This window comes from Haliaeetus leucocephalus, unplaced genomic scaffold, assembly GCF_000737465.1.
Source record: "Haliaeetus leucocephalus isolate CR32 unplaced genomic scaffold, Haliaeetus_leucocephalus-4.0 Scaffold190, whole genome shotgun sequence".
Taxonomy (NCBI): Eukaryota; Metazoa; Chordata; class Aves; order Accipitriformes; family Accipitridae; genus Haliaeetus; species Haliaeetus leucocephalus.
Genome location: NW_010972626.1, coordinates 217,946 through 229,585, shown reverse-complemented (window position 1 = coordinate 229,585; position 11,640 = coordinate 217,946). Strand labels below are relative to the sequence as shown.

Genomic DNA, 11,640 nt, shown 5'->3' with positions numbered 1-11,640 from the left:
GTTCGAGGGGCAGGCCCGGCCAGTTCGACGGGCAGGCTCGGCCGGGCTCGCTGCCTCTGGGCTGTTGGCCCGGCCCAGCTTTCGGTGCCAAGGGAACCGAAACGCGTCGGGGACGAGCGCCTTCGCGCTTTAATGGCGGTAGGCGCGCGGCTGTTGAGGGAATCCGCTCAGAAAGTTCGAGTCTGGCAGAACGGAGCGGCCCGCCGGCGGCTGCAGCTTCGTCCTGACCGAGGCTGTCAAAGGCAAGAAGAGCTCCTAGCGCGATCCGCCTCCTCTTGCAGGCCGGTACCACGTAACATGGCGTGGGAGAAGGGTTTGGGAGGGTCGGCTTCGGCTTTGAGGGTTCTTTGGTGCGGGAGCAGCCTTGGACTTCAGGTGGCTGCAAGCAAGAATGGCTTCAGCTGAAACCGACGGTCGCAGAAGTCTCGCTGCGAGCAGCTTCGGAAGAGTCGCGTCCCGCCGGCCCTCTCTGAGGGTGTCTGAACCGCACGGTCTTCCCGCTTGCTATGAGGCATCCCGTTGCACCGGAGCAAACCCTCAAGGCAAGGTCTCATGTTGGAAGGAAGACTTCTCTTTAAAGAACGGCTGAGACCAAAACGTCTCTACAAGTCCTTGCAAAGACATGAGAATTCAGGAAGTGTCATGAAGAAACAGCGAATGTGCAAGGGGATCTTCCCCACCTGCATCCCTGCCAGCAAGGCGCAGGGACTCTTTCCTTCGTAGCCAATAACAAGTGGAAGCGGAGGGGTGGAAAATCAGAGCTGAATTGTGTGGGGGCGTCTGGATACGAAAGGATAAATCTAATGGAAATCTTCTCCGGCCGAACGGGGAAATGAGAGCAAGGCCTTTACTGCTGTCAACACCAACGCGGCGAAAATTGAAGGGACAAGGCTGCCATTTCCAATTGACCATCGCCATGGAAACAGCCTCCCAGTGTCAACAGTTGGTGGCGCAGGATGTAGGAAGCAAGGCGGGCTTTCGTTCCCATCAGCAGGCCGGTAGGACAAAGGACCTGCTCGCGCTACGGTCAGCGCTTGTAGGATTTTTAAAGCATTTTGTGTCGGTCGGGAGCGGCCAAGGGCAGGACTGTGACGCAAGGGTTTGCAGCAGGTTCTCCGAGATACGTCAAGAGGGAGAGGTAAACAGAAACCTGTCCTTGGTTATTCCAAATATTCCAGCTCTGTCCGTCTATCCAACTTGCCTGTTTCATGTGGGAGATGTCATCATTGTTACTCAAAAAACAAAAGATGGGCCCTTACCTGTCAAAATGGGGCAAAGGAGCGGCACGTAAGGTATAGGGAATGGCTTCATTATGTAGTGTATGTATACATAACTGTGTAAGCTGGGTTTTACATACGGGATGCAGAAGAGCAAGAGCTTTGGAGTAGAAACAGGAAACATGAAATGGATGAAGTGGCAAAGAGGAACGTCTAAGAGCATTCAGAAAGGGTGAAATGATTGGATTTAAATGTGGGAAGGTATTTTAGGGACAGGTTTTGTTTAAGGTGGAGGAAACCACAGAGAGGGAAACAGTCAGGCTTTTAGCTATTGGTGGTGTTCGGCCTAGAGTGAAGGTGAGACAGCAAGGCAGGCTTGAGGTGATGAGGAGGAAGAAGATATCTGCAAGACCAGAGGACTGCAGACCTGGTGATTGTGGAGGACCGAGCTCCGCCAGCAGCAGAAGAAGGCAGAAAGAGCCAGGGTGTTGTAAGAAACCTGGACAAATCACATTTTTCTGTGAGCGAGTTTCCTTTGGCTTCTGAGCTGCCTTTTTGCTGGTAATCTAGATCATTTTTCATTCCTTTGCTTGTGATGGTCAGACAAAGTCCTGACAGCGCTAATGAACGGGGAGTCGCTGGGCCAATATCAGAAGGTCATTTTTATTGTCTTTTCTTCACAAGGAAAGAAAGAGAAGAAAGATGTGAGCCCATGCTCACAAAAAGAGGTTGGAGGCATTTCTGCTAGGAGCAGCCTTAGCACTCTGAATTGTGGACCTTCCTCCAGCCTCACTTCTCCTCTTCAAGCAGCCGGTGAAATAGCAGTAGTTCTCCCCAGCTCTGCTGCCTCAGTGCTACAGGCACTGTGCAGAGGGTGCGTGGCAAGGAATTTGTTGCTGCTCTAATGCAGCAGCCCTTAGACCCGTTCGTGGTATCACTGGAAAGTGTTGGAGCAGTGCACGGCTTTCATTTTAAATTACGAGGAAATGCAGGAGGAATCTGAACAGAAATCCAGGTTAAAATACTTCCCAGAATTTCTGTTAAGCTTCAGTCTTTCTTCCTTTTTTTTTTTTTTTTTGTGTTCCTACATTATGACTGTATTTAATCAAATGTCGTTCTACGGTGGTTTCACTTTTTGAACCACTAAGAAACAGGAAGAGTGTGCATGTGTGTGTGCTTTTTATTAACCCTCCTTTCATAATGCACTTTCTTCCCTATAGAAATCTCCTTTCCTGCTGATTCATTATGTGTCAGGAAGCCAAGCGTGACATGTTAAAAGGCATCTTGATAGTATTTGGTATGCAGTACTAACAACTCACCAGCTCACAGGAGTTTTTCTTTAAAAGGGGGAGGGAGAAAATCTGCATATTGGATATGCCAAGATAGTGGATAATTTGCATTAAGCATCCAGACATTCTTTTTTTGCAATCTGTCACCCTTCACTGGCTTTTTATTTTATAACCTTCATAACATACAGAGAGCATAAGCACTAAAAAAAAGCCACACCACGTGGACAGAAGCTGGAGCCGGAGCCCGTTAGGATCAGCTGGAACAAGGCTAGGGGAGGACCTTTCCTCAGCGGCAATAGATCCACGACGGGACTTTGTTATACTCTAGACCTGAAAATAATAGGCATGGTGCTATATGTATCCAGCTAGAAAGCTGTCCGTTATTTCTTAGCTTCCAGCTCACAGCTTGATTCAGACTTAAGAACCATCATCAAGAGTACACAAACCATGAGACATGATTCACTTACCAGACTTGCCCCCTGTAATATACTGCTCATCACAGGATTTAGCAGCAGTAGGGAGCAAACTCTGACATACTGCTGTAAAATAGACTTTTGATACCTAGCAACACGTATGTGAGCTTACTTCTTTAGCAAAGCATTTCTGAAGTAACCAGAAAGAACTTAATGCAAAGTTTCTCAGGAATAATTACAGTTCAGTAACTTTATATAGTATAGCCAAAAGTATTCCAAATATGTTACTGCATTTTAATCTTGCTGTCAATGTATTTCTTGCAAAACTGCTATTCAAACATCACTTATTAGGCATAACATCACACGTGACAGAATAATGTGCCTAGAATAATAAAATGAATGTGAGTGGAGGTACTGAAGCGGTAAGCGTATATAAACTTAAACTTAGACATAATAACAGATACTGAGTGTTAAGAGGAAATTCAAAATTGTGAACGTACTAGAAAGCAAAATCTGTTGGGTGCGATAACAATAAACGCAGTTGTCAAGCAAGCACAGAGGGACTCATTGCTAAACTAACTGCAGCACTTTAAATAGTGATATGAGGAAGAATACTAGTAAACCTTATTTACAATATTTCTGCAAGTTACTGGGCCCAGCCAATAAAAATGCGAATTCTGTAATATAAAACTAGACCAAGATGAGATGCTCTTAGGCGAAGTAACGTCAGCGGGTGATGAGGCAACACAGCAACAGCTGATTAAAAAAGCAATAAAACAGCTTCACAGAGCAGATCCAGGAACTTCATTCCACCGGCTGCTTATGACATACTAAACAAGCAGCATCAAAGAGGAGAATAGGAGATTCACACGATGTCCTGCGTCTTTGACAATGGTCATTAGCTGTCATAAATGTGCCCTCATTTGCTTCTGATCTTCCTGCATGAAGCAGCTTACAGCTTGTTGCTGCGGAGTCTGCAGATACTTCTGGCTGTATAGCGATTATCAGCCCGATGTGCTGTTGCCAGCGTTTCACGACCTCACATTGAGGACCTTCACTATGCAGGGATATGTGTATTTAGAGCTTAATCCTACAAAGTTGAAGTCCATATGACTTTTAACTTTGATTCGGTATATTCTGGTTAAGGATTTTAGAATACAACATGCAAAAAACCTGCTTTGCTAAGGTATGACAAAGACACTCCTGCAAAGCAGCATCTCTTCAGACCTGAGCTGCCAGGCACGGGGACATCTTGGAAATTATGTTGCTACCAACCAGCACTTTCCAAAATCTGCAAGTGAGCTCTGGTGCACACAAAGGATAATAAATAATATGCATGTATAAATCGTTCAGAGAGACATTAAAGGAGACAGAAGATGCTTTGAGTCAGTTGCTACAGAGAAAATATTTTAGAAATGCTATTTCCATTGTAAGTCTGGTTGAAAATACACTCAATATGTGAAATTCTGCATCTAAAAAATTCTGAGAGGGAGCCTTTCTTCAAATAATTTATGTGCATGCAGCTTAGAGTTCTTATTTAAATAGCTAACAGGCCAAGAGAGTCCCCAAGAAAAGAGACCTTCAGTTTGCAACATGTTCTGCAATGTCACCCTCCTGTCTGTTTTCCCAAATTACTAAAAAGTTGTCCAAGGCTGAGGAGGAACTCACACAGTGTCTGTTAGTGACTCCCAAAAAATGAGTCAGTCTTCACTGCTGCCAACCAGGATCTGACAATGAAGACCTGGCAAAAAGCTTGTTATTTGCCATTATACTGGCATATTTTTGGCTGCTGATTTTATTATTATAAACTAACTAATTTTGGTTTCCTATTAGAAAAAGATTCTAAAATTGTCCTTGGAATTGTACTGTTTTACTTCAGTGAAACATAAATATTTTGTTGCTTTCAGATTTTTAGTGAAAGTTACATGCACTATCCAGATAGTCCTCACAATTTTTCAGCTTAGTTCGAGAGCCACCGTTAAAGGCAAACTGAAATAGAGAAAGATACTCTACTGAGGTTTTTTTCCTCTGTATGTACCTAATCCAGGAATTGCATTTGGAAGCCTATGGGTATTGGGAAGCAGAGAACAGTAAAGCAATAACAATTACTGTTGCTTTTTATAGGTCTCCTTCAGTTCTGACAAAAAGCAGCAGGAATGGGTTTCTGCTGTTCTTTTGGGGTGGCTTTTGACAGTTTCTGGTGTGTGTTTGAAGCTTCTGATGGGAAGTTTTACTGTTCTCTTCGCAGTTCATGGCATTAAGTGGACATGCAGCAATGGAAACAGCAGTTCAGGGTTCTCGGTGGAACAGCTTGTGCAGCAGATCCTCGATAGTCACCAGACCAAACCGCAGCCTCGGACACACAACTGTCTCTGCACTGGTACCTTGGGTAAGTACCATGGGAGGGCACCAAATCGATCGCAGCTCAGTCCAGACTTGGGGTAGGGTTTGTGTTACTGAAGTGCTAAAATGCTGTATCATGAAGTGTTGAGAGACAGTGAATTCAGAGGTGACAGAAGAAGTCTTGAGCATAAAAAGATGCAGCTCGAACTTCTGGAAAAAAGGTCAATGCTTCGTAATGTGCAGGTTCTAATAAATGCTGTCTATATGTGACCTGCTCAAAAAAGCGTATTCTCCTCTACATGCTCAAATTTTGTTACCAAAGCCTCAAAATTTGACGTTCTTCCAGCTTCACCCTCTGAACTCCTTGCCCTGCAGCCCACTTTGCTGAAGAAAATGGGCTCAGGTGGCAAATTACAAGATATCATTGGGATAAGATAGGTTTTATTTAGGTATCATGAAAATACAGATTTCTTTCGTATTAAAGAAGATGGCTTTGTTTTGAGTGAGACTACGACAGCAAGAAACAGCATCCTTGGTATTAGCATTTTAGAGAGAGTGGGAAGCTGTGTGATTCACTTTTCTAACTCATCTGCTTTGTAGCCACCCCTTCCTAGTACTTGGGTCAAGTAAAATATATGACACATTAATTAGTCTTTAGTGAAATTTATAAAGGAAAGCTGTCAGTGCTTCAAAGGGTTTATTTTTTCTTCTTTTTTTGGGCAGTGGCATTATACAATCAAGACTTAAGTAGGAAAGATGACCTCTGAAATACCTGAGTTTGGATTAAAATTCAACCCTTAAGGCTCAGCATTTGATCCAGGCTTGCAGATCTGAACATGAATCCTTTTATTCTTCCCTTTGATGTTTTGTCTTGTGCTAAGTCTGCTGCATGCTTTTTAACATAACAGTATCGCTTTGTTTTGTAACAGCTTGCACATTGACAAATACGTTCCCAATTCCTTACTGTCATCCACAAAGACGGCAGCGTGAAAGCCTCTCCCTTGTTCCTGTTCATCTCTATACCTAGGAGAATAGAGAGATTTAATATTGCATTTAGTCTCAAAAGCACTGTCCTGAACTACTTTAAGTGACCCGATTCAAATCTTGAGCACATAACAGAGAAGTTCCCCTTCAAGGGCAAGGAACAAAAGATTTAGCAAATTGCAGCAGCTACATGGGCGCTTTATGTTACCCAGAAGATGGCATTTATAATTGTAGCCATTAGCTATAAGGAGGAGGTTTCTTTCTCCCTTTAGTCATTACACAGTACCATAATTAATGTTCTTACCTCATTCTAGGGAAAATGAATCAATTAAGGAAAGAAACATCAAAAATGCATGGGCTGTTCTTCTTTTAACAACAAAAGCAGTCCCTACACCAGAGTTTGTGGCTAAGATGCCTTTGCAGATAGAATTGTTCACTTCATCCTACCTGATTTCCAGGCTCCCAGGAACTCGGCTGATGTTCATCTTCTGTCGGGCCAGTAAAGGCGCCAGCTGGCTGAACTCTGTGGAGAGCTGTCTTCTGGTGACCTTTTCCTGAGCGTTCTTCAGCCGCTCCGATACTAATCGTGTGCTCTGCGTGTGACCTCTCAAAGTACAAAATGTTTATCTGTCAGCACATGAACAGCTTAGGGCAAGAGAAACGCATCGCCATCCTTATGGGAGGGAAAGCTTTCTTTGTGCTGGCTAATGTACTACTTTTTTAATAATTTGATTGGCAGCTGTAATAGACACCATGATGACAAGAAGATAAGGGTTGCAATCTAGGCGGCAGGGTGATGCTGGGGACAGGAGCGTGATATGGCATCTGTCACCTCCAGATTACCAGTCAGCATCCAACCCACAAGAGCGCTTGTCAAACCGCCCGACATCAGCCAGCGGGAAGAGCGAGCATCTGTGTCGCAGCAGGCTGAGGTCTTGTCCGCAGTGCAGATGCAACAGATCCTGCGAGGCAGAAACCCTCTGCCACAGTTGACAGCAACAGCCCTTGCTTTGCAGACTTTGCGCTGAGATGGGGCGCGTTTAAATAACTCCAAAACTTGTCATGGATGACGATTCTTCTCCTGCTAATGTGTTGTCTGATCGGGGCAGGGAGGAAAGGGGTACGTGCTATGTGGGGTGAGCAGAAAGGTGTGCACACGCCTGTTCTGAGGTGGCTGTCATTGAACGCAATGGATTTATGTGTCAGACAGGAAGGGAGCTGTAAATCTGGCACTGGCGAGAAATGAATTTTATTTCCAAGGTGTCTCTTGCTCTCTCATACGTGTGCTCACTCTCTCACACACACACACTTGCGCATAAGCACGGCTCTCCTTTGCTACAGCCATAAGATACGCAGCTAGCATTGTCTTAATTTTATATTTACTGAATGGCAAATGTTGTTGTTTTCTGGCACAGGGGCAGGAAGCAGTGTGCATCACAAGTGTAACAGTGCCAAACATCGCATCATATCACCAAAGGTCGAACCAAGGACAGGTGGGTACAGCACTCATTCAGAGGTACAAAATAACGATGTCTCTGAAGGCAAGAATGAGCACAGTCACGGCAAGGCCTCCAGCCGAGAGAAGAGGAACGGTAAAGTGGCGAAACCGGTGTTGCTCCATCAAAACAGCACTGAGGTTTCTTCCACCAACCAGGTGGAGGTCCCTGACACGACCCAGAATTCTCCCGTGTCCATCAGCAGTGGATTAAATAGCGACCCGGATATGGCAGATAGCCCAGCCGTCACTGGTGTGTCCAGTATGGCTGTAGCATCAGTTATGGGAAGTTTGTCACAAAGTGCCACCGTATTTATGTCAGAAGTCACCAGTGAAGCTGTGTATACCATGTCACCCACCTCTGGCCCAAATCAGCACCTTCTGTCCTCAGATGCAGCTGCACAAGGACTGGTACTTGCTGTGAGTTCAGATGGACACAAATTTGCTTTTCCAACAACCGGCAGTTCGGAGAGCTTGTCAATGCTACCCAGCACTGTCTCCGAGGAACTTGTGCTCTCCACAACTTTAGATGGAAATAGAAAAATTCCAGAAACCACCATGAATTTTGACCCAGACTGTTTTCTTAACAATCCCAAGCAAGGGCAGACTTATGGTGGAGGCGGTATGAAAAGTGACAGCATTAGTACCAACATAAGGCAGTCACCCACAACGGAACGTAGCTTCAACTTCAATACAACCCTCACAAAAGAAATTAAAACTGAGGACACCTCTTTCGAACAACAGATGTCCAAAGAAGCATTTTCCTCCACTTCTGCATCTAACACTCTCACCCTCACTACTGGTTCAGGTTTGCTTCCATCTGGAGGAGGTCTGAGCCCAAGTACCACCCTGGAGCAGATGGACTTCAGTGCCATTGACTCCAATAAGGACTATTCTTCCAGCTTCAATCAGACCGTCCAGAGCCCTCATGTTCATCAGACCCCTTCCCCCAGCTTCTTTCTGCAGGATGCCAGCAAACCTCTTCCCCTTGAGCAAAACACTCACAACAATTTGAATGACACAAGTGGCTCATTTGTGAACACGTTAGGAATCCCCAGTGTGAAAACAGAGTCCTCATCCCAAACCACTTCCAACTGTAACGGCACAGTGGAAACCAGAATAGAGTCCACCTCTTCTCTCCAGCTCATGCAGTTCCAAGCAAACTTCCAGGCTATGACTGCAGAGGCTGAAGTTCCCATGGAGACCTCCCAGCAGGCAGAAGGGAACGAAAATCTACTTAAATCAGGGGATCTTCAAGCCTGCAGCACAGAACACTACTTGCAGCCCGAGGCCAATGGGGGTATCAGGAATGGGAACAATCTCCCTATTCTCCAAGGAAACATGGTACAAGGACTCTATCCTGTGGCCCATCCCAGCTTAAATAACTCCTCCAACATGGAGCTTAACTTGGACCACTTTGACATTTCCTTCAGCAACCAGTTTTCTGATCTGATTAATGATTTCATTTCAGTAGAAGGTGGGAGCAATGCTCTCTATGGACACCAGCTGGTGTCAAGTGACAGTGCCGGACTGTCTCAGCCTGAAGACAGTAACAGAGCAACCTACAACCAGGCTGAAATGTGCATTCCTTGCTGCAGTCCTCAGCAAGCCAACATGCAGCTCAGCAGCACAGAGAATGGAGCCAGCACGATGGCATACATGCATGTGGCTGAGGTGGTCTCAGCAGCTACGGCACAAGGCACTCTGGGGTTGCTACAGCAGAGTGGGCGCTTATTCATGGTGACAGATTATTCACCAGAATGGTCCTACCCTGAGGTGAGTCTAGGGCTTTTACTCATTAACATTTACTGCTTTATCTTTCATTGCTTTGTTAATAAGGGCTCCCAAGAACTGTTTTGTTAAAGCTTTGACAAGGCTTTCAAAATATTTCTCTTAGAAGTCAGAGCATCCAAGACCATTTGCATGTCTGAGCGTACTTTTAATTATGCACTTCATTACCCTGACAGGGCCCTTTCTTCACTTAGGAAGCATCCGAACAGAAATGTTTTGTTTCATTGAAAAGCAAAGTATTTCCCACGTGATGGCTTCATGGTACTACCTAGCCACGTTACAGCCACAGAGTTTGCAAACTGGAGCCGATCCTTACATCTGGCTCTGATGTTCTTAGTAGAATAATTCCTGACCTGCATTGCCTTAATGAGTTCAGCATTTACCTCCATCCCACAGGCTATCCAAAATCAGTCACGTGCACCACAAGTTAAAAATGTCAGCAGCACAGTCTTTTCTGATGTGAAGGAATGCTGGAGGAAGGAGCCTGTTTTGAGCCAGTAATGGAGAGGCAGGTTGTTTTGAATAAAAAAAAATGCTCCTTTGTGGTTTTGTAAGCCCAGCCTCGGAGCACTGTTGCATCTGTTACCTTGTGGGGGTGTATAACTGCTCAGGAAAAGATCTCTCTGTTCCCATTGACTAGTGCTATCTGATTATCAGTCCTGTGATGCCACCCCCAGTAAGCATGCATCTGACACCACTGGATGGCAAGTTTGCTAGTGGGTGAGGCCACAGAAACAGCCAGTAATAAGCAGGTGAGGTGGCTTAACCTTCAGCTGAATGATCCCGCGACAGCTCCAGGACCACAGTGTTCCAGGAGCAGGCAATAAGCTGGCATTCAGTGGCTCTAAGAGTTCACGTACTCTGCAGTATGGGACTTGGTGTGAAAACATGGGCGTTCACTCTGCAGATGGAAAGAAACTGAGGTTGCCAGCATGCAGGAATGGCCGATGGGCACTGATGAAAAGCCTCCTTCAGGAGTTTCTGCCCACCGCTTAGTCGCTTGCTCTCTCCAGACAAGTCCATCGTGGCCAGTGAGGTGGCAGTGCAGGCTCCGGCACGGTGGGCAGCTGAAGGCATCCTGCCACTCGTTACTGCCTCCCACCCTGTTTGCGTAGCCTGCAGCTGACCGGGAGATCTGGGACTGTCTGGGGCAGGAGATGCCCAGGGGCCTCACCTCTGCCAGCTGCCAAATCCAGGGTCCCCTCTACGAGACAAGGTGGTCACTGATCATCTACCCCTCGCCACCAGCTGGAGTTTACCTTCTCTCGCTCTTGGTGATAAAGTGGGTCTGAATGTGCCGGTCTTGCTTCTCTGGGGTCTAATAGAAACTGAAGCGTCAGCACTGTGGTGGTCAATAGTAGTGTTGTCTAACTGGCTGTTTAACATCCAACAGTAACGCAATGATGGCCTGTTAGCAACTGTTAGAACCCAGGTAGGCTTCGTTTGCAAGAAGCACAGTATTTCGGGGCATTTGGCTACGTTGGGCTACAGACACTGCTTCTGCCATACCTGTTGTCCAGACAGCCAGTCTGACGCTTGCTTGCATTAGAAGGTCCCAAAAATCAACCAACAAAACCTAACGGCAAACCTCCGGCCTTCCCGGCGCAAATCCTTCTTTCTTGCTGCCACCGTGGAAACTTTTTATTTGTTATCCATTGCTACGCTAACGACCTGTTCGACTCTTGCTGGCAGAGCGTGTTTTATTCCTGTTTTACGCAGACCACAAGGCCTAATCCATCCGCGCAGACCCACCAGAGCGTTTCTCAAAGCCCAGGCGGGTCCAGGATTGCTTTCTGGTTGCGTGGCTTCGTACCCGGAGCTTCAAGGTTGTCGTTTGCAAGCAGCTCAGAGCAGTACCCCGGCTGCTGGGTTTCTTCAGTTGCTACGCAGCCCTTGCCGCTCGCGTCCCGAACTCGGGAAGGATCCCAGCGGCAGCTCTCCCGTCTCCAGACGAGATCTCGCCGCGGGCGGAGGGGGCTCTCGGCACCCAGCGCTGCGCGCCAGGCTCGGGGGTGACTTCGGCCGCCGGGGCTGTCACCCGGCCGCAGCCCGGGACGCCTGCCCGGCCGCGGCAGCCGCGTCCCGCCTCCGCCGGAGGGTGCGAGGCC

At 46.6% G+C, this 11,640-nt stretch overlaps 1 protein-coding gene across 1 annotated transcript in view; it reads left to right on the top strand.

The window, feature by feature from the left end:
* Positions 1-11,640, top strand: part of CAMTA1 (calmodulin binding transcription activator 1) — a 321,555-nt gene that overhangs the window by 260,893 nt on the left and 49,022 nt on the right. Inside the window, exons 9-10 of the mRNA XM_010565346.1 lie at positions 5,168-5,308; positions 7,662-9,517. Of these exons, the coding sequence (XP_010563648.1) occupies positions 5,168-5,308; positions 7,662-9,517 (1,997 nt within the window). The remainder of the gene's footprint in view (positions 1-5,167; positions 5,309-7,661; positions 9,518-11,640) is intronic.